The sequence below is a fragment of the Falco peregrinus genome, chromosome 4, assembly GCF_023634155.1.
Source record: "Falco peregrinus isolate bFalPer1 chromosome 4, bFalPer1.pri, whole genome shotgun sequence".
In the NCBI taxonomy this organism is placed as follows: domain Eukaryota; kingdom Metazoa; phylum Chordata; class Aves; order Falconiformes; family Falconidae; genus Falco; species Falco peregrinus.
Window position 1 is genome coordinate 32,163,167 of NC_073724.1, and position 26,442 is coordinate 32,189,608.

General features: G+C 39.3%; 1 protein-coding gene across 8 annotated transcripts in view; it reads left to right on the forward strand.

Annotated features, from left to right (window-relative positions):
• The first annotated feature begins 8,345 nt into the window (after positions 1-8,345).
• MBTPS2 (membrane bound transcription factor peptidase, site 2) overlaps positions 8,346-26,442 on the forward strand; it is a 47,826-nt gene continuing 29,729 nt past the window's right edge. For 2 of the 8 annotated variants that reach the window (XR_008746964.1, XM_027778933.2), the window contains exons 1-6: positions 8,348-8,636; positions 14,019-14,167; positions 15,875-16,013; positions 19,831-19,934; positions 22,299-22,426; positions 26,077-26,195. Coding sequence is in view for 5 of the 8 variants with exons in the window: in XM_027778933.2 (XP_027634734.1) it covers positions 8,562-8,636; positions 14,019-14,167; positions 15,875-16,013; positions 19,831-19,934; positions 22,299-22,426; positions 26,077-26,195 (714 nt within the window). In the remaining 3 variants the exon portion in view is untranslated. Of the gene's footprint in view, positions 8,637-14,018; positions 14,168-15,874; positions 16,014-19,830; positions 19,935-22,298; positions 22,427-26,076; positions 26,196-26,442 lie in introns of all 8 variants that reach the window. The other 6 variants (XR_008746963.1, XM_005231905.4, XR_008746965.1 and 3 more) reach the window with 4 other exon arrangements.

The following is a 26,442-nucleotide window of genomic DNA, read 5'->3' on the forward strand; positions in this document are numbered from 1 at the left end:
AGTAGCAGCAACAATTTCTAGATCTTTGGCAATGCAAAACTTTGCTTCCCCATCTTAATTTTAGCTCTATAAATTAAAGTTTATTACCAGGTAAGGATAGTGGGCCCATGATATTAAGTATTTGGTTAATTAATTCCTGTCTCTACATTCAGTTGAATTGCTTGGTGAAGAATAGGAAAGTTAAAGTTGCAGTGCAATTCAGCAATTATTATCTTTGTTCAACACACCTAAGTTATTGACTAAAAGTTAAAAATAAGAAACCTGTTATCAGAAAGATTTATCAGACATAAATCCCAGACAGATCCTGGGAAAAAAAATAACACCATCCGTTTTCTAACTAACACAGATTTTACTTGTACTTTAGGGCTCTTTACCCTTAATAAAAGTGTATACTCTGTAGCAATGATTTGGCACATAGGCTTGATGAAACGCAGAGACTTTTAGGAATGGTACCCAGGCCTATGAGTTTAGACAGAACTACAGAAATTTAAAATATGGTGGAGCTAGCAACTACCAGGCACCAGAGCCCATTCTTACTCTTGCTTTAAACTTAAATTAATTTTGATTCCTAGACTGCAGAAAGAATATCAGACCTCAGCTGCTTTGTCAAAAGAGAAGTTGTTTGTGGAAGTATCATCTACCATTAAACTGTTTCTTCCAGTTTCCTCCAATCTATATATTTTTTAAGATCAAGAAAAAATCAAGCACTTTCTCTTGAGTTCCACTTGTACAGCATGCCAACAACAATAACATCAGGCTATTTAAATAATGAATGACATAAAATAGCGTACAAAAATGTTTGCTATTATCTAGTGGACAGGAAATCAACAAACATATCTAAATTAGCTGCTTTTGTTTCTGTGACATTGCTGAGCTGCTAAATGTTATTTCAACTCCTGCATGCTCTCTTTCTTTTCAATATAAAAGCATGGTGATTATTATCACAGACTGTTCCATTAAGAAATAATTAGCCTTGTATTAAGAAGATGGTCTCATTAGAGGCTGCCAGTGACCTTGTTCTAAATTTCAGAGTTCCAGCATCTTTTAATAGTGTTGTTAGCATCACCTAGGAATTTGTATTAAGTTCTAAAAACTGCATTATGAATACAACCCCCACAAAGTCTAGAACATCATAGTTTTGACCACGGAATTACTCAAAAGGCATATTTTCTGTTGCTTGTATTCTGTAAAATTCCTACTTATCAGAATGTTTTGAGTAACTGAAATGCGATGATGACATACAAGCAACAAATTTGTTTCCACTTTGCTCCTGTGAAATCTTAGCCACCATACCTGGAAAAACTGATACCATAAGAAAAAGCAAGGCTACTGGCAGATTTTGAAGGGAATATGAATTTCAAATGATGTGCTGATTTTGTAGATATCCTGTCTGCTATAATGATTCAGCATCATTTGGAAAAAAAAACCAAAAAAAGTGACACTGCACCATCAGGTATTGTTCTGGGCAAACATCTTTGACAAAATAGGAACTGACTGAGTCATTGGTGAAGTTTTGAACAGAAAGACTGCTCATTGTTTTCACAAGTCAGGATAATTTGAACAGGCATCTATTACCTTTTTCAACCCCATAACAGATTCTTTTGGTGAAGGTCATCCTTCATCTTCATCCTTCATCATTGGTCCTGTTGCTTACCTGTGCTGAACACTATTAGCTCTTGTCTTCAATGGCCAGGTTAAGACCTCACCTGATGTACAGGAGGGGATTTTGCCATTGTACCCAACTGGTCCAAAGATGTATAGGAACTAGATACAGATATATCAGAGGCCTTGGGGACTCAGCACCACACAAAGCAATGTACTTACCTCTTGTAAAAGCAGGAAACAAAACTGCAGCTATGCAGGTAATCAGCTCACACAGCTATAATCCCACTGTAAGAGCAATCATCTGAAGTCTAACAAAGAGAAGAAGGACTAATATCTGACAATTCTTCCTCTAAATGGCATATTAACAGGAATAAAGACATGGTTGAGACATGAAAAATCTGCCTGGTAGAAAGATGCACCCAGAACAAGGGAGATGAGGCAATGGGCTGGAGGAAGCAGAATATCAAGGATATTCTAAAGAAATTAATGCCTTTAGATTAAAAAAATGACCAAATTCAAGGACAACTGCACCAATCTGCTGAATCATATGTGATTGATCAGTTGCTATCTTTGGTTTGTATCTGCTGAGCAGAAAATAAAAGATGAAGACTGATAAACTGTGGGTGTGAAGATTTTTAAAGTCTCAATCAATATCAGGATACTTATTTTAGTTCCCATGAGTCACAAGGAAAAAAATTCTTAGCTTCTGATGCCTCCAACATTCTGAAATATAAGACAATTAAGAATGAATGCTTTCAGTGGTGAAGATATGAATAAATTTCCTAGTCATACCTATCTATCAAGTAGTCAAACATGATCTATATCAAACCTTACTTTTATTGAATCAGACCTGCTACAGGGCCATTTTTCAATCATCTGTGGTCTCCTGCCGCACAAATATTGTACCTGCTCAGAGAGAAATTGCCAAAAGAAGTAAGTGTTGGCACAGAAAGCCCAGGTGCTAATTTCCAAATGATGTTTCTCAATAGAATATCAAATCTCAAGTATGACAAAAAAGAATAAACAGTTTCTCTTAGGAAATTATACAAAGTAGTTGTTAAAATTTTCGCATCTTTCTTTGCACCCGTATGAAGTAGGGCTGTGGACTGGCAATACCTTCTATCCAAGGATAATAACAAACCTGAAGAAAGAAACTATAAACATTAAGCTGCTTCATTCAGTCACATCAGGCTGTGCAGCTCAGGGGGTAGCCCTTTGAAGTACAGTTCAGTTCTCAAGATCTGGAGCTAAAAGTGGTGCTTGAAAATCATCTGTCCTGGAAATGACTTTTGAGAGCTGCAGGCTGCTCTGTGCTTCCTGCACCCACCAACTATCCGTGAGGTGCCAGACCATAACATTTATACTCTGACTAGAGTATCCATGAAGGTGTTTGCAGCTTTACTGCAGCCAGCTCTCAAACTGATGATTTTTATTAGGAAAACAGGAACTGTTCGTAGTTCAGGTTCCTCACATAAACTGATCTATGTAAAGCAAACCAGCTTTTTGTCACAGAGTTCACAGGTGCTCTGGCTGACAGGGGGCAGAGGGGATCTGTAGTACCGGGACACCAGTCAAGATGACAGTTCATCCACTGTGTGGAGGGCTATGTGATCATGAAGCAGCTCCCTCTTGTCATTGAGGCAGAACAAAATCAGTGTTGGTTTGACTGAGCGCTGTGCTGTATGATGAAGCAATTCAGGAGCAACTTCAACCATCCCTAGAGTCCAGGTGGGCAGTTATGGTCATATCCTCACCCCTTCATCCTGTGCAAGACATTCCAATTAGTCAGAACAGCTCAATACCATATATGCATAGGTGAATAGAAATGCTACAGGCTTTAACAGTCTGTTAAATTAAACTACAAACCACTTTGCCCCAAAGCATTATCTCACTTCCACTTACGCAAGCTAAGTGCACTTCTTTGCCTAGGGTTCAGTGCTGCTCTACAAGTTTTGGGGTTCAAACTGGATAGGTCTAATGCTATCATATGCTTTTACTTCAGGTTACAGTAAGCACGAAACAATACCTGTTGGACTGAAACTATTCTACACTTACTTTTCATTCTGCAGTAGAATAGGGGATCGTGTATATAGTGAAATGTAATTTAAAGCAAAAAAACCCACCCAAAACAAACAAAAAACCCCAATACCCAAACCTTCCACACCAACTGTTCGGCATTATCTTCCCTGTGCGCTCTCCTCCTTCTCTGCTGAACTCTTCTTTTTCCTGCATTTTAAAGTTGTAAAGAGATCCCAACGTAGAAGCTAATGCTGAACAGCTACTCTACAATAGATATTCCATGCTTTTTCTCACATACTGCAGAGGATGCAACACCCAACAGGTGAGCAAGCAAGACTATCACCTAAACTGAGCAGCTGAAGCCTCAAACTAATATACTTACAGTACTGTATTCTAGAATAATATTTGAGCTACATCTCTCGGGTTTCTCCTTTTCCTTTGTTTTTCTTTAGTCTCACATGCATTTCTCCTTGGAATGCAACAGCTTTGGAGGACCTTCTTTTGGATGTAATTCCAGTCACAATGTGCCTAACAGAGTTACAACAGATGGGTAAATGCTGCTATGAATTAAGAAAAACCTGTTTTGTTATAGATCAGCACTGGTATTTAACAAATGATGAAAAAGCATGTACAACTGCTCTTTGCAGCAGGTTAACCTAGTAAAGGCATGTTTCTATGAATGCTTGTGCTTTTCCTTTACTTAAATTGTTCACATGAACAGTGACTTAACAAATTTCATCTGTTTAAAAAGTCAAACCCCCATCTTTCCAGCATGTATTTTTGGTAATCAGGTTAAATACTGCAAACAAATCCTGAACCTTAACAGAATATTTTGACCTCATTTCTATTTAAATAAAGCAAGACTGTTTTGTTCTGTAATTGGAACATTAAAAAGACCAAGAAATTTGTGTAACATTCTGCTCTTTCCTTTTCTAGGCACAGCAAGTATGAAAGTTCTTTTCTTGTTTGGGTTTTTCAGTTTAAAAGATCCCTTGTATTACGTATCTCCATAATTCCCATTACCTGAACTTCTCCCATATACTGAGATTTTTACATAGTAATGTTAGTAAGGTAAATGAAAACATATTTGTCCTTCAAACATTTACAACTGCTGCTATATACATCTCTGTAGTGTGCCAGTCTCTGTATGTCTCCTCTTGTGTCTCAGATTTCTTCTTTACACTGACTTTCTTACTCCTTCCAGAAGCAATTTCCTAACCGGCACAAGTGCTTAATGGACCATGTATTTCATCTTTACCCATCTATTTCTTCTTTCATGCATCCTTATCTGTGCTTTAAATCCTCAGCCAGACTTGTGTGCTCATTCTGCATTCACATGCTCCATGAAAGTGCCCCTTCATTTCAAGTTATGATGGTAAATTAACATTTGCAGAATCACATTTTATTCCAGTCTTCCTTTCCTCTGTTTAGCTCATCTCAATGACCAACAATGTAGCGATGAATATTACTCAGAATATATCTAAAAACCCATTTGCTCTCCTCAAGGCTCAAACACTTACCCGACCAAATCATGTTCTGATGGTATTGTCTTCAAACTGGCAAAATTTACAACCTCTCCATACCAAAATCCACATCTTAGCTGATTTTAGGTCTGAACCTGCAATGAACTGTGATCAAGTATAACTTCCCTGAAGCCCTGCAAACCCCTCTAACATCAGAACTTTTGAAAGTGTTGTTAAGACTGGTTTTACTTCTACTTTGCAATGTGTCTTCTATCATAGTATCTGAATAATCACATCTCTACTTCAATAATACATCAAAGTTGAAGAGATTAATTATTAGACACATAGATAATTGATTTTAAGATAAATGCATTTACTATGTCTAGAAAAGGATGCCTATGATATTAAGCTGCTAACAATTTGATAATATCTTAATTAATGTATTATTAACGCATTCTTTGATATTTACTTGCCAAATTACATTTGATCAGTATTATTATGCTTATGAGATTATTCTTTCTCAGTCTAAAGTTTTTGTATGGACTTGGATACTCTTGCACAATGATATATATATATATATATAGATATGTATCCTTTTCTAATGTACTTCAACACTTGCCCTTTTGAGATCCACCCATGCCCTCCCATTAAGGCACACCTCAACTGTGACTTTTAAAACTGATGGTTACACGGTTTTGTAACAACATATGGATACTGTGCACTAACATGATTAGTGTATTTTGCTTTAGTCAGTACTTTTGCTTAATCCATGGTTGTAAGGAAAAAGAAGCACTGGTAAAAGGTGCATAAGTATCTGTACTAACTCCTGAATCATTTTAAAGTAGGAATCTTTAACCCTCAATACCTTAACTTTCAAAATGCAGTCTCTCCCTGTAACACTTCACCGTCTGCAACAGTTTCATTCCATAGGAAAAAGGACTAACTTTGCCTTTCCCCCTAAGCAAAATGCTCCTCAAGTTATGCCAGTAAAGAATGCGGCAGGCAGTTTGCTCAGAATATCTACCTTCCCCATTCTAGAAAATTCTTGGTTTTGTCTGTTTTCTTGTAATAAACTTTCTAGCAATAAAATACAGAGTGTATTTTAGCTGCAGTCCTTTTTAGTTGCACTGCCAATTTCTATGCCAACTGAATAAAAGTCAGGTCTGTACTTTATACGGTATACTAAGTGAACAGAGAGGAAAAATACAATAATGTTACAAAAGCTATCAACTGGATCATGTTGGAACATGCCCATTTTAGTGTGCTTTATTTCAGTGAGACTACGCCACTAGTAAAAGTACTTGTGTTCTTAACTGTTTGAGTGTGTTGCCCCACACACACCCCTCCCCATTGCTTCTAAAGATCACCACTAGGATAAATGTTGTATATTTTTATTAGCTGCATGTTGGTCAACAGAACAACGTGAATTTTCAACCAATAAGTTGTAGAATTAACTATATTTGCATCATTTCTCAATGATTTGCAATGAACTTGCTAGCTTGGGAAGAACTGCAGAAAAGTCATGATCAGATCTGGTTGTGCTGGGACTCAGTTTGTAATCTCTTTTAGATGTGGGGGACACCTCAAAGTTGTCTATGTCAGTGCACAACCTTAAATTTGATTGCATGCAGGGCTGGATACACAACCTGTAATTCTTCAGCTTTTATGTTGAAATGAAATTCTTTCCAAAGTTCTCAGAAGGCATCAGTTAATATGAAAGGCTAGGGATTTAGGGATGATAGAAATGTAAACTTTGGGGAAAACCATCCCTTACTAGAGACAAAAGGCAAAGAAATTCACCAAACAGAACAAGTGAAAGCAGGTATGCATTACCAGGTGTCACTTTCCCCTCTGCCCCCACAAAAGACCAATGATGAGAGAGTAGCCAGGGCTGTCTCCACTTGCTTGCTGATCTAACCATCTCCTGGGGTACAGCCCCTTACTACCCCTCAGCAATGCCATGTCACCAGTGAAAAGAAAGGGAGCTGAAAAGAGCCAAGGAGTTCCAAGCTGAGATGTTCTTCCTAATGGTAGCATAAGAAAAGCTTGCAGCATCCATTTTGGGAAGGACAGGATATAGAAGCACATATGGAATAAAGAAAGAGCTGAAAAATCTGAAAATGTGACTGGAAAACCAGCATTAAAGACACTTAATTCTAGCAAAGGGAGGGCTTGGTGCATGCTTGAATTCAAAGGACAGGCACTGGTATATCTTTGTTAAACACAATATATATTCTATAGAGATTTCTGTGTAGAAAAGACAGGTTGTGGTTGGTTTTATAAACCCTTCCCCTAATGGCAGTCCCAGTTCTTCCACAGACCAATGCATCAGAGCTGAAGGACATATGTAATAAGCATTTTCAGGACAGAGACAGCCTTTGCTCACAAACCAAGGCCAAGGAAGGTTTACCTGGAGCACACAGGAAAAGGCAGACTGGAAGCCACTGCAAGCAGGAACTGCAAAGGGCTCCGTCACTGCTGCTGTCTTGGTTCCTGAAAAATCTTTAGAAACAATGAGAAAACTGAGGACACGATGGCACATCTTTTTCACAGAGGTAAGGGAAGGTGCACCTCAGTCTGCATAGTTTGCGTAGGCAAATAAATACTTTCCCTTAACTTTTGCCAAATGTTGTTCTTGTTTGCTTTTAGCGTTCAAGATTTGAGTGAAAGTTTTTAAACTAAGAAAGGCTCCAAGAAAGTAACCTTTAAGCATAGCGACCTCCCAGCATGTCCCACTTCTAATAACAGCGAAAAACAGGCCCAGGAGGAGTGGGGGAGATCACAAGAGGCATACAATCAGAGAATTGGTATGATAGTGGACTGGGAAGGAAACACAATAGCCCAGACAGCATTTGCCTGAAAGTCATTCATACAACAAGCCTCATAAAATGGTTTTGTTGTGCCACGAAGTCAAGCGTTAGATTTCTGGAAGAATGTCAGTAGTTAAAGGGAAGCTCCCTCACCATTGCTTCCACAATCCGCTTTAACGTCACCACCCCAAATGACTTTTATTCTCCCACGTTTTCCTCATCATTATCAGCGCAGCCCCTCCAGAGGGCTCTGCCACCCGCCACACCACGGGCACTGCCGGGGCCCAGCCGGGAGCGGCTGCTGAGCCCCGAGAACTCGGGGGAGGGGGAGGGGGCGTGGCGCGCCTGCGACTGCCTCTGACATTCGACAAGCAACATAAAGACCACGCGTGTGCATCGCCGCGCCTCCCCACGGCCCGCTACGCCTCAGGATCCCAAGTAACCGCGGCGGGCGGGGCTGCGGCTCGCTGCGCACGCGCCCTGCGGCGCCGACCCCCGTCCCGCCGCACGCTGGGCCGTGGCGTCACTCCGGCACCTGCCCTCGCTCGACGCGGAGCCCGGAAGCGTCCGACCGGGCAGCACAGCTGATGGAGAAGAGTTCCGGGACAAGTTTAGTTCCGGGGGCTCCTCCGCACGAACCGCGGCCGCCGCCTCGGCTGCAACAATGATCCCGATCCCGGTGGTGGTGTGCGTGCTCGGGGGCTGGTGCGCCATCTACCTGGCGGATACGCTGCTCAAGGTGAGAGCTGCGGGCGCAGAACCGAACGGGAACCCTCGGCCCCGCGAACGGCGGGGCAGGAGCTCCGCTTCACCCCTCGCAGCCCGCCGGGCTCGGGAGGAGGGCACCGGCAGCCCTATTCCCCCCCCGGGCGGGGTCTGGAGTGGCCTCCGGGGAGAGACCTCCCCGCCTCGCCCACGCTCCGGCGCGCCGGGGTGCCCGCGGCCCGCTCTGTCCCTGCTCGCACGCAGGCGGAGGCGCCGCTCCCCGGCCCGACCCGCAGGCCCGAGCCGGCGGCGCCCACCTCGCCGCGGTTCACATGGAACGGGCGGCGCGAAGCTCGGGCCGTTGAGGGGGCGCGTGGCCGCAGTCCCCCTGCCCCGGTTCGTCAGGCGCCGGGCTCCGCCGGGCCGGCCAGGCTGGGAGCGGCGGCCGCGGCCTCCCCCGGCCGCCCCGCAGAGCTCGGGCGGGCGCCACGCCGTTCCCCGCTCCGCGGAGCGTGCGGCTGAGAGGGGGCTGTGCCTGACCCCCGCCTCGCTGCCCTGCCCCCGGCCGCTGAGGCGATTCGAGGAGGGCGGGACGTCGCCTCGTGCGAACGGCGGGGCCGAGGGGCCTGCAGGCGGGCCCGGGGCGGTGTGCTGCCGCCCGCGGGCCGCGCAGGTGCCGGGGCTGTTAAAGGACCAAAGCTGCGAGACCTTGGGGAAGGCAGCTTTTAGTCTGCCGCTTAAACAGCTCTGTGGCGTCTTATGTGCTTTCTGGAGTTTAAAGTAATACCATCTTAAAAAAACCTCATCCGTTATAAGTTTGCAGTGTCGAGTACGTGTTTTATAATGACTTTCTAAAATCATTCTATGTGAAATCATAACTAATGCATTTTGTTTTTCATTTGAATGCCCTTAGTTTTACTGAAAAAAAGGAAGTTAAGACAGAGCTCAATACAGGTACTTTTTAAAGAAATAAACTTTAATCTTTGGAGAGTATTGTAAGACTCATCTTTTTCCTCCTAATGGAGAGGGGAGGGTTTGAAAAGAAAATACACCAAGACGACATCATTCATTATGGCTAAGAGTGCATTTGTGCATTGCACAAGTTTCATTAAGCAGGAGGTTTTCTTAAAGCTCGAGAGGTATGATTTCTAGGAGATGATTGAAATTGCAAAGTATGTTTGCAAAATAGGGTGTATGCTAGTTAAATATCTGGAAAAATGAAATGAGAGGTTTGATCTGTAATTCTCTTTCTTTCTTATGTTAAAGTCCAGGAGCCGCATCAGTTTCTGCCAAGTGCAGATAGACCCTAGTACCCTGAAAGTAAAAAACTTTCATTTTGCCACTCCTGTAAAATATAGGAAGAAATGTAAGAAATCTCAGGTGATAAGAAAACTTGGAAAAACAAGTGGCTCCCCCTGCTGCTAATTCCTGGAGAGCAAATGTAGCTCAGTAAATTATGAGCTATTAATTGCCAAATTAAAAAAAAAAGTCTGTATATAATAACAATAAAATCACAGTAATTTATCTGGAGATTTTTCAAATTTTATTACAAGTCTGTATTAGGCATTTGGAAAGAACTGTGGCATTGTTTTGAAACACATTAGAAGATTGGCCAGATACCAAAAAACTGTGCTCCTGACTGGTGTGACACACCAAAAACCACCAGAAAGGTCAGCCAGCAGACTGGTTTTCTTTTGACAGTAACTTTGCGTCTGAAGAGTTTTACAGTGTCAGCAAGAGCTGAATTCAGGTAGTGGACCTTTTGTGTCACAATGCTGAGACCCATTTGTATCTCTGAGATTCTGAAGATCTCCTCTGGCATTAGACCTTGAAATCATTCTCCTTTTCTAAGTAAGGATAGCTACTGCTTTTCTTGTTACAACCTCTGGTAGAGCTTAGCAGCAAGAAGGGGGGGAAAAAACCACCCCCTTTGTTTGGAGCCAACTTAGTGCCTGATTTATGTGAAAAAGGAAGGGGAATGTCTGACATGCTTTAGCAAGCAAGAGGCTCTAGGAGTTAAATTTTAACTTTGATCTTTTAACTAGAAGTTGACAAAGGTTATTATTAATCGTCGGGAAGTATGTGGGAGCTGTTGGGTTTTAGTGAATTTACTGGTAGATCTCGTGTGTATACATCTCACTGAAAAGTTTTACTATGAGCACCACAACCTAAATACAATTTGGATTAAATAACCAGATTTATGTAATTAGGAAACTCAGGGTTGCTAGTTTTATTGCTGCTACTGTGAATCTCCTACCACGTTTATAACCCGAGGCTGCTAGCAACCATAGCAAAAGTAGTCCCTGCTTAAACCTCAAATCATTTACGATTTAATTACACCAAAAGAGTGCAGAGTGCGAGTGAAAAATAATCCAGGTGTACCTTTCCATGTGCAGTCCTGTTGATACTTTTGGCAAGAGAAGGATGTGTGGTGTAACTTGCAGTTGGTGTTTATTCTGTAAACTTGTTCAGTGTGCAATTTTTCTTGCTCCATTTGTTCCCTTACTGGTTTATGTTCAGATTTCAAACATTTTGTTAGGCAGTCTAACTACTAGAAGGTCTACAATATATAAGGCATAACTGTGCATTTTTGCACAAATAAATTCACGGATTGTAATATTGCTAGGGTTACATTACAAGCTACATTTGTGTTGGCAAACTAAAAATATGCCAAATCAAGCTGTGCTGTGGAATTTTTAGTCCTTCTCGTTGCTCTTCATTGAAACACTGGCTGAAAGTTTCCATTGAAGTTTGGATCCTATAAAAGGGAATCACTCAGGCAGACCCCTAAATTCATGCTCCCCAGCATCCTAAATCATCCCATTTCATTCTGCCTGAAGGATCGAATGAGCAAAGGGTAGAAGGTTGTCCCTCCTTCTGCAGTGAGAAATAAAGGGTACATTAGACACATTCAGTCAAGGTTAGCCTTCAGCTTTTAAGGTCAGGAAGCTGAAATGGTTCAGAGCTCTTGAACAGATTTTGTCAGCACAGAAGAATGTTAAGGACTCCTGCATGCTGGCAGATATTTGCAGAGCTTTGGGAGTATTTAGCAGACTCATTAGTTCATTATTTTGAAGGCTTGCATAGATAAAAAAGTATTGCTGTTATAGTAAAATTAATGTTACAAAGAACACTTAGAACTCAACTCACAGAAGCAGAATCAAGGCCTGTTGAAGGAAGTCTGAAATGAAACTTAGGATTCCAGCATACCTCATACCAGGGCATGATGGTGCACGTGGGAATGTGGTGATCCTACTAGGCTCAGGACAGAGGGAGCAACAAAAGCTTGTATAGAGCTTTTTAATATGTTTTGCCAAGGTTTGCAGTCACTTAGTGATCATGAATACCATTTATACAACTTGGGAGGAGAATGCAAAAGGAAAACTAATTTTGGTACCTATTTCTCCCTCCTCCCCCCATTTGGCAAAGGTATGGTCAGTAATCCCATATTTCTCATGGAAAGCTTCGTATTTATTTATGCCTTGCTAGTACAGTAGGGCTGTGATGTGGTTGGAATTAATTTGAAGGGATGAATTTGTGGCATTTATAGGGAAAAAGTGTTTTTTGCATGTGATAAAAGGAACACATTTTTAAAATGCCAAATCAATATATCCAATGAGCTTTGTTATGGTAATATGTGGTTGGTTGGGGGGTGGGGGAGGGGTTAGACTCTGTGTGAATGAATAGGAAGTGTTTACTTAAATCCCAAAAGACATTTTCTCATATCAGAGGTACTTAATGTCATACGTAGTTTTGTTCTTAAATGGTAGATTGTGAGGAAGTTCTTTTCTTTGTTACTTTGGCTTATGCATTATTAATTGTACAAGTGTAATCATCTTTGTGTGCTCTTCTGTTAAAGTTAACAAATGCTGGGTTAGCGAATGCTGATCTGCTTGTGGACACTAAACTTAGTGGTGCCATAGGGAGTGACTAGTGTTGATTACAGAATACGTTACGGTAAAAATTTCTGCCTTTGCCCTCAGCTGATTGAACAAAGATGTGGCTGAAATCAGTAGGGTGAAGAAGAAAGAAATGACACAGAAATATGTAGGCAAGAAGGATAAATGGTGCAATAGGTGATACATGAAAAATAACCCAAGTAAATGGGTCTCGCATCCTAGGAAAATTGTTACTTGAAATAAATGTTTAGTGTTCAAGTCTTAATTAACTCAACAAAATGAGAAAATCTATGAATATAGTTGTGCAAGATGAGATCCTCAGTCCCCACCACCACCAGGGCAGGACAGGAGGAATGCAAGGAACTTGGCAAGTTCTAAATTTGTTTAAAGAACCAGGGATGACAGCCAGAAACTTGTGAAGCTCCTCTTTGGGGGAGGAGAGGGGAGCCTGTTGTGAACTATACATTCCCTATGTCTTAAGTAGGCACTGCACTCCTAGGGAAACTTGGGAACAATGCTCTAGTTCAGACAGCTCTGAAGACTTGTCTGGATTATGTCAGAGACACTTCTGCCTTGGGAACTGCCTAGAGTCAGAAGGCTCAAAGCTCTCTGGTGTGCCTTTCCTGAGCTATGAGTTTCTCTTTCACCTCCAAGGAAAGCATTCCTTCACTTGGGTTTCTGATACTAGCTTCCGTGAAGCAGGCTGAATAAAGCCTATTGAGAATACAAGTGCCATATAATATAAAGTAGTGACTGCAAAGCTATGTCTATCAGACTATGATACCAGATAATATTGAAGATAAGTATTAATTGTATAGTTCATAGGTCACTTTTATCATAAAGAGAAATCATTGGAACTCCTAGGAATGCATTTTAGCACTATCTTGAAATGCTGGGAAGTTACAGTGAAATTGCTGTTGTAATACAGGTTGATAATTTTAAATTCCTTCTGGCTTTTTGTTAGCATGATCAAAAATTTCAGGATCTCTTTAGGCATATTCTTTGTGTTTGAAAATTGGACCTCATTTTTACCCTTACTAAAGGGTATCCACAGTACTGATCCATGTCTCACCAATATTAGAAACAGCATTTTCAGCTGAAGCCAAAGGAAACATTTTTCTTTATTGTAGGTTTAAAACTGTTTACTTGAATAAAATTGCACATTGAAAAAATACCATAAACAGTTCAGTCCTTAGGCTTCTAACCACACAGTTAAAAACTACTGGAAGTGATTTGACACTAGGCAAGATGATACAAGGTCTTGTTTGTCAAATAACACTGGCTACCCTATCTCTCTTGCGGTCCTAGAGCTGTTGTGATTTACATCAAGACAGTGGCGTAACTTTTTCATATTATTTATTCCACCTACCTGTATGTCACAATATAAATAAAGTGCAGGAATTTACCTGAAGTAATACACCCATTTTTATGTAAACAGATGACATTTACTGCTTGGTCACTTAACACAAAATTTTCCTGGAAGTTTTTGCTCAAATTAATTTTCCATTGTTTTGCAGTCGTCCGACTCTCTGAAGGCATCTTATGAAGACTGGCTGCTGACATATGGCTTGAGCGTCTCCCCTTTTCACATGCGATGGCAAACGGCTCTCTTCAACCGCCAGTTCTACAACTGGGGGAGATGGAAACCCAGATTTCTGTACTTATGGTATAAATTCAGGATTTTCTTTTCTTCTCTCAAATACAGAGGTGACAACCACAGCTCTGCCTTTCATCCTTTAAAGTGCAATGGATAAAAAGGGTTATTTCACTAGCCAATGATAAAACCAAATTAGTATGGTTGCCATAGGCTTATACTGGCACAGTACAACTTTCTCCTCTGCTGAAAAATACATAGCTGTAATACAGGTTGCATATTGAGATGGTATAAAATTAGAAATCTATAAGCTACTTTTACCTATGGTTTGAACTATGTACATAGTTACAGCTATTATGTGTAATGCTGCATGCAGAAGTAGGTCTGAAATCAGCTCCTCATACCCTAGCAATGGACTGTACACTGAGCTCTCCCCTGATCATTGGAGTTTGCAAAGTAAACTTTTGTACTGACAACAAACCCTGTTGTCAATCACTGCCCAGACATTCAGCAGCTATAGCTGCTCAGAAGCACATTGCATGCCTTCTGTCTTTTATCTGTCTGTACCTTCACCTGCCAAGATTGCACAGACTGCTGGGAGGGGGTAAATAAGCAGGGTGGTTAGTATGGGTGCTCCTGGACTGGTTTAGAAAACTACTGTGCAGTTGCCTTCCTAGCATTACTTTATGTCTGCTCTGAAAGTATAAAATGAGTAAGGTTTGAATTTAATTTCCTGTATTGCTACCTTCAGTGAGATAGTAAAAAAGAAAGGTCTGCTTCGTATTGGTTTCTCCATTATGTAATGATTTTACTGTTTCAGTCTGAACTAGTTCTATATCAATCACACTTTTTTAATGCATATAATTTATTACAGTATAGTGTTTCCACCAGTCTCTTTAATTAACATTACAAATATGTGTTGCTTAAAATAAATCACTAATTCCCAGTGAGCTTCGTTAAGGATGGTAAGAGAACAGTTATGCTATTGTGAGAGGAAGGAGGACTGGTAGTGAATTGAAGCGTTTTAGCTAGAAAATAAACACATCCTTCAACTATTGCACAGTGTAAAAAAAAAAAATCCTGAATAAAAATCACCACTAGGTGGACTGATGTAAATCAAAATAATTTTCAACACTGATTTTAATAGAAAATGGTGGGAACAGTGTTTTTAAGTAACTGATTTTAATCTCATCTTGCAGTTGTACCTTTTAGTTGTTGTTCTTTAAAAAAGGTTAAGTCTCATTTATTGTTCTTTAGCACTTTTTATTGTTTGTGAAGTAGATGCACAGTTTACTGAAAAAGCTTATGTAAATGAATATGTATTCTATCCCATCATTTGATCCAGGTCTCTAAATGTGTGACAGTATGTGGTGCAACATGGTAAATGAGACATTGTTACGTTTTTATATTCATTGCTAATGGCAAGTTACATGTATCAGGTAACTGAATAGAATTTAGACTACGTAAGAACAACATAAAAATATTTAAAAATTAATCAGGATGTGGCTTGAATGTAAACTAAACTTGGATGTTTTACTAAACAAGGAAGATATTATATGTTATTAATATATGTTAATAGTATATGTTATTATTATTATTATTTTCCTTTAGCTGATATTTTTGTACTAGATTGTTGATATATGAATGGTAGTAGCATCAGATAAGTTTTGCTCTTTGAGTTTGGTGTGCTAAGCTCGGCTAAAAGCAGTTACATATCCAGGGAATATACCCTGTCTTCTTGCAGCTATGCACTGCTAAACTATTTGCTTCTCTTCGTAGGTTCAACATAGGAATGGTGTTTGGTATAGTTGCCATGTTTGGCTCTGTTATTCTTCTCGGAAAGACATTGATGCAAACACTGACACAGATGCTCACCGAGGCACCAAAAGCCCAGAATGATCGTATGCTGCAAGTTGTGGTAAGTGTTCTCTCCTCAGGTTTTTATTTGAGAGTTGTAAACTGACCTTAACCATCTTCTTGATGGGGTATGTGATGCATAAATCCACCCATGCAAGAATAGCCTAACTGCTGTTATTCATCTACATAAAAATTTGCTGATTTGTTATCAGCCTTAGCAATGGGGATAGAGGCAGTGAAAGAGGGGAAGACAAATGAAGGCAAACATGTGGAAGAGTTTATATTAAAAATTCTCAGGAGGGAGCATTGGTTAGTAATTTTTAAAAGCCCTAATTTATCATAGTACTAAGAATATAAACAGAGCTAAGAATTTGCCTCCTCTGAGCTGTGCAATGTACAGGCACTGGTGGGTGTGAAGTTTGCAGAGCACATCCATAATCAACAAAAAGGGAGGAGTTCTGTTTAATTTATTACAATAGAAAAAATTAGTGGAAAAGGGAAAGGTGTAAAGACCTTTGTGTGATAGTGGAAACAAAGATTCATTAGCGAGGAGATGGCATATTTTTTGATTGTTCAAGGACTTATACCCTAATTTACAGTGTGAAATTGAAAGTCCTGTTTCTGGCAGTATGAGTCAAAGGCCTAATAACAATGTATTTAATCATTTTATCGATTTCTGATGTTGGATGGTATATCGTATGGTTTTAGAAAAGAATGTTTTTCACAGAATGGGAGAGATTGCAAATACTGTCTTTTGTTATCTCTACACAAGGCAGTAACGGAAGAACTGACATTACCTTACAACAGTTTTAACCTGGAAGGATTCCTAGCCAACCTTCTTTCCCCAAGAGTGCTGTCTGGCCAGAATGTATGGTCATTTCCCAGAAATGCAGAAAGTCCAGTGAGATTGATTTGCCTTCTGCTGCATGGCTTAGAGCAGGAGTGCCCAACCATTTCACTCTAAGTGCTCAGCTAGTCTAGTCAACAGAAGTTGGGAATTGCGTGCTGCCATGACAGACATTCCCATAAGTGCAAAACTGAGTGCATGCAGCTGGACTTAAAAAATTGCATGAGCACAGGAAGTGTGATCATTAGTGTGTGCCATAAACTTAGTGCCTTTGGGATAGTTTGGGTCTGTTTCACACACGCAGGGTGAATATAGCAAATGCAGGCAATGGGACTTGAGAGAGAATGTCTGGCTCTGCCACTGTAGTCACCCAGTCCACAGCCTGCTCCTGAACTATCTCCAGTAGCAGACAGGAGTACGCAGTCTGTGCATCTGGTAGAGCACAAGTTGAACGTGAGACAGAAAGTTTTTATTTTACAGTCCAACAGGGACCATCCTAAGCATGTATTTCTATTACATTCTGGAGTAAGAAAAACCACCCTTAACGTCTTCATTTTCTGAGATCATTACATGGATCTATCCACTTTTGTGACACCAGAGTAAAGTGGTCATTTGCAATATATTGCTCTTTGGAGAAAATAACATAGAGGCAACCAAAGTAAAGATGAGCCTTTGGAATTGATCTGGTGTGAGTTGGAACTATGAAAACAGAAATCTAGGATAACGTTAACAATTTCAATGTGGAATTGATTCCTCAGTGACTGCCTACTGGCGATATCACTGCATTCAAACCAAGGACAGATAGGCACTGAAAAAGATGTAATTTATAGGGATAATGTAGTATCATGTATGGGGATTAGGTTACTTCTGCTAAGTTGACTTGTGGTTCTCTTTCTTTCCTACATGGTTATTTCATTTCTGAATGGTCACGGTTGTATAATTCTGCTTTTAAAGAGTTTCAGTATTCTTTTTGAGGGGAATGTGCTAGCATAAGTTGACACAAAGTGACCCATGTGTGGTTGTAAAGAGGTGAAGAACAAGTCAGGAGGACCTCCTCCTCATTTAAATTAGTTCTTTGTATTTGACTGCCTAGAGGAGAGTGAGTTAGGATTTTTAAAAAAACCTTTTTTTTTTTTAAACTCAACTTTAGCCTGTGGCATAAATCTGTTTAGCCTTTGTGAAGAGAGCGAGCTACAGTTCTGTTTATGTTTTATTGATTAAGGTTTTTGTACCTTTCCTCTTTTGTTCAGTTGTGTACTTTATTTAAAATACCTATCTGTAGGTAACTGGGCTGGTTTTCTTCAGCTGCCCCTTCTTGTGTTGGTTGCGCATTGACAAAAGTGTGAAAGAGACAGATCAGTTACTAGAAATGGATCTTATTTTACTAAAGGTGTTTCCAGAAGCCCATAAAATATAAGATGGCAATGCTTATTGACAAAATACTGCTATTGATTCAAAACTCTTCATGAGAGTTAGCTTCCCTTTTAGGTGAATCTTAAACTAGCTTCTATGACATGAAGTCTGGAATCATCCAGTGCTGCGTTCTAACCGGCTGCAGTCATGTTGGTATTAAGATGGCAGCTCTTGCTGTTGCTGTGTGTCCTCCCATGTGCCCAGAGCAGAGGGCCACTGGTAACAGCAGTTAACTAATGCATTAGTGCCACCAGCTGATGCTGTGATACAAGCAACTGATGCTTAATAAATGAAGAGCAGCTGCCTTCATGCAGTGAGGTACAATAGTCATGCCAGTTAAGATGAATGTCTTGGTCATGATCACACTCTGGACAGAATTTGTGAAATGCTTTGGTTTAACATTCATGAAAAGAGTCTTTTGAAGGATTTCTTTTAGCTAGATTGTTTCACCAACCTACTGTAGAGTTCTGCTGCACGGGTAGGTGAGTGCATATAATTGAGCAATGTGCAGGATTTAATGAAGGTAGCATCAAACAGGGTCTGCTCATTTGGGTCTGTACCCTTTTGTGTCCCACAGAGGTAGTTTTTAGCAAGACCCATAGACAGGCCAATATTTTTTTCCCATAGCATCTCTTTTCTGATGCTGGATTGCAATTCAAGGTGTGTTCACATCAGCTCTTTGTGACTGTAGTGGAGTGTATCCTGCTTGCAGCGGGGAGAGCTGTGGAGCTGACAGGAGAACTGTCTCACAGCAGCTGAGCGGGGATGGGAACCGAGCGGGAGAAAAGTCCATCAGGAGGAAAGGGGATGGTTCCTCATTCTGTCACTCGTGACTGCTTTGAAGCCCATCTGGAAGCCATTGGTGTCTCATGACTAGTACAGTGGAGGACTTGGGAACGGGTGGGAATCCACAGCAACGGGAGGAATGTGAGGGACCTGCATATTATGTCTTACATAAAATAGTATACTCATTTCAAGTGCTTTTCTTTAAAGGTTAAATTGCCATATATAGACTACCAAAACTTGAACAATATACAGAAGTTACCCTTTTTTTGACCTTGTAAATTTGAGGTAGTCTCATGATTCGGACAGGGAGAGAGAAGGGAGACTGAATGTTCCAGTTGTAGGCTCATTTTCTGAACTTTCAGGGCTCATAGTGTTTTAAGTGCCATATGGTTATTTAAATTTTATTTTTTTTAAGGATGGATATTCTCTAATAGCTACATGACTGGCTGCAGGAAATTGTAAACTAATGCTCACAGTTGCCAAGCCTGTTTCATTTGAGTGGAAGTCTGTGTACATTTTTATAAACTTCTCAAGCTTAATATAGAGTAGGACACATGGGCTGTGGGAAATAAGTAGGGCAGGGAGAAAGCTTTTGCACCTGGAGAACTTTTCCGCCTTCAACAAAAGAGTATATATTTAATATATTTTAAAATACATTGAATAAATTGGGAGGAGAGGTATAAACTGATAGTGCTGCGAGAGAGCGGCCCGTGTTCTGTTGTGGGTCTGAAGGAGGTGAGTGAAAGCAACAAGTTTAGGGGCAGAATGATTTGTCTTTGTACCTCTTGGTTTGCTTCTGTGTTTTGTTCTGTTGTCATGCCCACATCAACAGGTGCCTGGTGTAAATTTGCCTGTCAGCCAGCTGACCTATTTCTTCTCTGCAATCCTCATCAGTGGTGTGATACATGAAGTCGGCCATGGGGTGGCAGCTATTCGGTAATACAGATTGCTTTTCTCTTACTATGTGCCAACAAAGGCTAATATTCCAGAGCATTTACTTCCAGGTGAATGTTGTTAGCACCATTTTGGTTTATCTAGAGAGTCTGTTTATTCTGTATTTCCTAGCTTCCTTAGATTTTAAGTTTGGAAGAATGTACAGTGAAGGATAGAATTTTAATACGGTGTCTATTCTACAAATCATGAGAAAGGACTTCTGCTTTGCAAATATACCACACTGCATCAGGGTTAAAATAATATTTATTTTTTTTTCACATGGCCTAGTTTTTTACACAGCAATTACGTTTCTGCAGCTATGGCACCTGAAGAGGACCCATGTGCTATTGCACAATGGTACTTTAAAATAGATTTTTGATTTATTTGTTTTAAACATAGCTTGTAAAGTAGCATATGAGCAGGCTAAAGCAGTAATTCAGTCAAATATGATTTGGCCCTAATTGACACTAGCATCAGAGGGTTAAGTGGTGGTTAACTGGGACTGATATTCAGGTGTTCTCTGCATTTCTCCCAGACATCGTTCTTATCTGTCCCATAAGCATGAAGCCCTAAGTTGCTTCTCTGATTTTCTCGAGTGTAGGTAGTCATGACTGCATCTTAACCCATTACTACATTTTTTATCACGCCAGAGGTTCTCAGTTCAAGGGGTGGTTTGTAACCCTCACTGTTTCATACGCTCTGTTTTTCAGCTTTTTTCCCCTGATATTCACAGGGATTTTTCTGTGGAGGGTGAAGCTTTTGCCCATCCCACCACAGAAAGAAACAACAGAATTTCCTTTCTCTTAACAGCACCTTCACATGTTGCTGGCTAGCTGCAGAGGAGCTATAGAGCTCTTTTTAAGCAGAATGAATGATTCTTACACCTTCGTGGTATGATATCTCATTCAAGACCTGGAGCAAAGGCTCTGAATGTTCATGTTTGGGTTATGTTTTTGTTAAAAACCGGATTCCTAGCTATTTCAGTGGAAAAATTAGTTTGTCCAATGTATGTTGCTGTTGCTGCTGCTGTTTCCTGCTTGGCTTCCCCCCTGGCCCACCCCCAGACCAGGTTGCATCTCTAGAGCCGTTATGGTCAATCCTCAGGGTTTAGACTCTAATAAATAGCTGTGCTGTGTGAAAATTTTATTATTCTGGCAAATCACTTTGACTCCCTGAAATCTAATGCACTTTCTCCAACTTCAGTTCAGGATAGTATTGGCTGTGAAATACAAGAGCTTACAATACTTGAACCTTAACTTAGTCAAGGCTTGTGCCAAAAAAACCTTTTTCTTCTTACCTCTGTACCTCCTACCCAAGTCATGAAATCGTGTATAGGCATTAGAATGCCTATTAATAATTGGTAGCATGAGTAGGTCTTACGACTTAACTCCAGGGAATTAATGTATTACTTCATTCTGATTAATTTTGTATAATCCTGTGTCGTCTTTTATTTTATATGCACAATAAATAAATAAATGTGAATAAACAAAATGCTATGCCCAGTGTACTGTCTCAGTGAAGATACGGAATTAGCTATCTGTGCCTGGCTTGTCTTGGAACATGGTTGTCTTGGAATAATAATTGGAATGTAATTGTCTTGAAACATGATTGTCATGCCTCTATAAGTCCCTTATGAAATTTATAGCTTCATAAAACCTTTACGTAGTTATTTCAAAAGGTGCCATTTAAAAGCACTTGTAAAACCTCTGAAAAATATATATATTATCTGTATGACAGTGTCAGCTAGTAATATATTTAAATAGTGTTTGTCCTTTTAACCTCTTGACTTGTTTTCATTTTTTCAGATGATATTTCCCCCGTTTTTTTTAGTTTACAATTTATTCTAAGTTTAATTTAGGAGAAACAAGAAATGATAAATTCCAGAAATCTCTGTTTCTGTAAAAGGAAAGTGATTGCTTATTCCAGATAATTTTTAGTAGATTAGTTTGAAACTGCATCCCACAGGCTACTTTTTTTGTTCTTTTTTACTTAAAGCTGAAGATCCCTCAAAAGTTAAAATACACATTGACTTGAAAGTAGTTTGGGTGGGGTTTTTTTTCTTATTTCATGTGATACTGTTAGCAGGATACAGAAAAGAAATTGAACTTATCTTTTTTTTTTTTTTTTTTTTTTTTCCTTTTTCTTCCCAGGCTCACAAATGTGTGCTGCTTAGATGTGGCAACTAGGGCAGGAAACATCCTTTATTTTAATTATCTTTCAATTATTCATATTATGAAAAAAAAAAGTTAGTTTTAGAATTGTAAATTCTGTTATTCTTGTTGTAACAAATACGTGTGCTATGTAGAATCTTGCCATTTTTCATTTGTTGGTTTACAGTAATGCCACTTCATTTTTCTTCTTTTTAAGAGAACAAGTGCGATTTAATGGATTTGGGATTTTTATCTTCATTGTCTATCCTGGAGCATTTGTTGATCTCTTCACAACCCACTTACAACTGATATCTCCAGTCCAGCAATTAAGGATATTTTGTGCAGGTAATAGTTTGTAATTTTTTATTAAACCTTTGCTTAGCAAAGTTATTTATTCCACAGGCATCATTTGTGAATCCTTGGTGGAGGATTGAAGGTTTAAAATGAAGAAGTACAAAAGCCTTTTTTTAGCTAAAGGTGATCCTGCTCCTCTGAACCTACACTGTGATTTCAGAAAATCATTTGATCACTGCTGTCATCATTGTGCTGTTTTCTGGAGGAGAGACATCAGTTTCAAGGATCTTAAATAAGTACCAATTTCCTGTCGTGAAAAATGGTATTATATCCTAGACCTGATTCAGAAAAGTTGTGCATAAGAAATTCCAGGTATGTGGTTGGGGAAAAAATGTGATTTCTGACCTTGCTCCCTCATTAGAAAAAGCTCTTACACTGGCTCAGGTACAGAAGTTCCTTTGCTATTCCCACCCCCACCCCGTATTGTATGGCCTAAGTAGCAAAACCTTGGAGCACCCAAGCTGGAAAATACTCGGCCATGAGACTGGCGGTATGAGAACATGACTTGCTGTCACAGGTTAACACCGTTTTCTGCAATAGGAGCGATCTGTTATGTGATTTTTCAATAGTATTGTGATTTTCAGTGATGTGTGAGTTACGTTATTATACAGCTCACTGTGTTTTGATGTTGCCATCAGGAGGAAATAAAGACTAAAACATAAGCATCCAAAAAGTCACAGGTTAGAGCTCCAAATAACCTCTGAATGTTTTTGGTTTGATGTTTTTTGAAGCTCCGTCTAATGGGAAGTAGAGCCCTGTTGCTGTGGAAGGTTAGACTGAGACTGTGTTATGCTACCGGAACCACTTGTATGGTTTTCTAGAGACAAAGGTGGTTCCCAAACTACTGAAGTAGAGATAGAAAGGTTTAGCGCATCTTAGTTTGTTTCTAGATACTGTTGATTCTCTATTGCAGGGGACAGTAGGATAGCAGCCAGCCTGTTGAAATGTTTAGATAGTAACATTGTTTCTTGAATATTGTAACTAAAATAATATATAGAGGGTTTTAGGCTGGGCATACAGCAGTCTTTAGCAAAGTGTATTTTCAAGCTTTCATAAATCAAGTGTATGACGATAAATATTAGGCTAACTTTTATGAAGCACTGTTTCCCAAATTTCCATTTCCAGCTACTGTGAACAGAACTGAGAGAGAAGACATACCAATTTTCAAAATAGTTTGCTTACATACATTCCTGAGAAATCATCTAGAAAAATAAAATTATGAGCTGTAATAGAAAATAATTGCTTGTGTGTTTTTGACAACAAGCAAACACCTGTTTTCTTGGGAAACCTGAAATAGGGGAATACAAGGTAGGAACAAGCATGTTGCAAGACTGGCTAGTATCAATGGCTTGTTATCAGTTAGGTATAACAAATTTCTGCATGTTTTTAACAGCTAATAATAGGTATATTTCAGAACTAGAACGTTTGGTAATGATAAAATGTAATATTCAGTAAACTTGACTCAGTTTTTATTAATTGTTGGAGCAGTTGTATGAACCTATTCTTTGTGTTCTGAAGATCTGAGTTTACAGAGACCTGCTTTCAGATTATTGTATGGCAGCTAAGAAAAAATGCTAGAGTAGGGAACGACACCAAATTTTCCTCTTGTAGTCCAGCCATGCTCTGGAGATTAAAGAGTATATTTGTTGTACAGCAGATGGCATCATGAGTTCAAGAATAGTTCATAAGTGTTCTTGTAAGACTTGTGATATATTTGGCATTAATTCCTTGCTTACTAAATGAAAAGTGCTTCTGTGCACCACTTTCTTATTATTAGTTCAAATATTTGTATTATTTTTGTACATTCTTTATAATATGTTTTGTGTTGTCCTTAACAGGAAAATACTCTGAAGATTTTTTACATTTTTAATTAAAAATTAATTAGCTAAGGTGTTTTAAGTCTTGTGTAAAGTGTCCCTTTTTAAATATAAGGAATTAGATATCCAAGGATGAGGCTGCTTTAGCGAAATTATTCTGATAGTATACTCAGCAGTGTGCCTCTACAGGTATTGTCATTTTCAGCCTGTATATTTTTCTATAGATCACCTGGGATGAATTTGAAGCCTTTCTGTTTTAGACTTTTCTGCTGTATTCCACACAGTAAACTCTGTAGGTTATGGTATTAAGGCCCATGTTTTCCTAGCTGTTTGAAAGTACTCCTTGTTACCCTCTAGCTGTTTCTGTCACCTCTTTTTTATTACTTTAAGGGGGATTTTTTTCCAGTTTACTGTCTTCAGGATCCACGTTGTTAAAAAGGACTTTTGTTTCTGTCTTAAAGTTTTATCCTTTGTTAAGATAAAAAAAATTCATAATTTGTTTCGTTGCACTTTGTGTGTGTACACACATACATGTATGTGTGTGAGATAAAGAATGGAATGCTGAAACATGTCATCTATCTGATTGCATTTCAATGAGATAAGGTTAAAAACTATAGAAAGAGAAGGAGAAGGCACTCTTAAGAAGCATCTACTAGTGGAAATGGCAAGAAACCCTTAGTTAAAGTGCTGCAGAAATGTCTCTCATTTCTGCAGCATTAGAAACATAAAAGGAGACTGGGTGACGTGTAGAGATAGCCAGGGGAAGTAAGAGTCTGCTGTATGTTATTCCTGTGTTATATACAGTGCAAGAAAGATAGGTTTAACATGTTTTTAAATATATTTACTTAATTTCCTGTCCTACGCTGCAAATACAGAGTTTAATCAAAGCCCTCTTAACAAGATGAAGCACTGTAATAAGGAAATAAGGAGTCTTCAACATTGAAAAGTTTTCCTGCATTGGTCATACAAAAAAGTTTGTCCAAGAACACAAACTAAATGAGAAAATTCTTATAGTACTGGATGTTGAAGGAAGCCAAGTGTGTCTTATGATAGTGGTTTGTTTCTTCCTATGGAGAACAGCATACCATAACGATTGCAGTTGCAAATGTTGCCCAAAATAATGTGTCAGGAAATGCTGACTTGCATAACTTTGTTTCTTGATGTGGTTTTAGGTCCAGATTTTCTTGTAAAAGAAGCCTTTTTCAAGTAATTTTCTGAACTTCTTTGGCACATATGCATATAATTATTTTCGTTCATACAGTGGAGATAATGAAAAATACTGAATTGCAACTGAATTTCATACATCTTTCTGAGGAGGACAAACAGTATTTATTCATATATAAGCCCATTTATTAAGGTTCTTAAATTCAACATTTTATTGTGGTAGAAGGTGACAATACATTTCATTCGACTGTTTTTTAATACTTATAGCTGATGACAACTCTGTAGATTGTTTCTTCTGGGTACTCTGCCCACTATGTACTTAGAAAAGTAGCGGTATGTGATGAAGTATCAATATGGTAGAATAACACCTTAAAAATCGACTTGGTGCTTCCCTGTCTTTCCTGATGGTATAATTCTCAGGGGCTCAGAGGCTTCTGTAGAATTCCTATACAAAGTGACATCATAGAAACTGAAATTTATAAAGTAATATGCATATTTTCCTTTCATGGCTGTGTTCACAAATTAACTTTTCATCCCTTCTTACAGTAATCATTTCAGAAAAGTTAATTAGAAGGTAACTGTAAGAATCTTGCATTTCAAAACCACCTTTTTGTTATTAATGTTTATTTAGAAACATGACTTTTCCCCCCTTCTTTTTAGGAGTGTGGCATAATTTTGTTCTTGGTGTTGCAAGTTTCATGGTTTTATTTCTGCTGCCAGCCATCCTTTTCCCTTTCTATTACACGGGTGTTGGAGCACTTGTAACGTATATTGCAGAGGTAAGTAAAGATCTTTAGTGTTTTCATATTATATGTTTTGTGACCTGAAATGTACTTGCGTGTCTTGTTATCACAATGAAATTTGGTCAGTGCAGCACTGCAGAATCTGATACATTGCACTGTCTCGTTAATGTTTCATTCTGAGTCTCATGTTTTTCAGTATTAGTAAATGAAGGAACATGGTGTGAATAATTATAGCCTATTCAGTAAATGTTTAGACATTTGAGATGAGTTTGCAGATTTATTT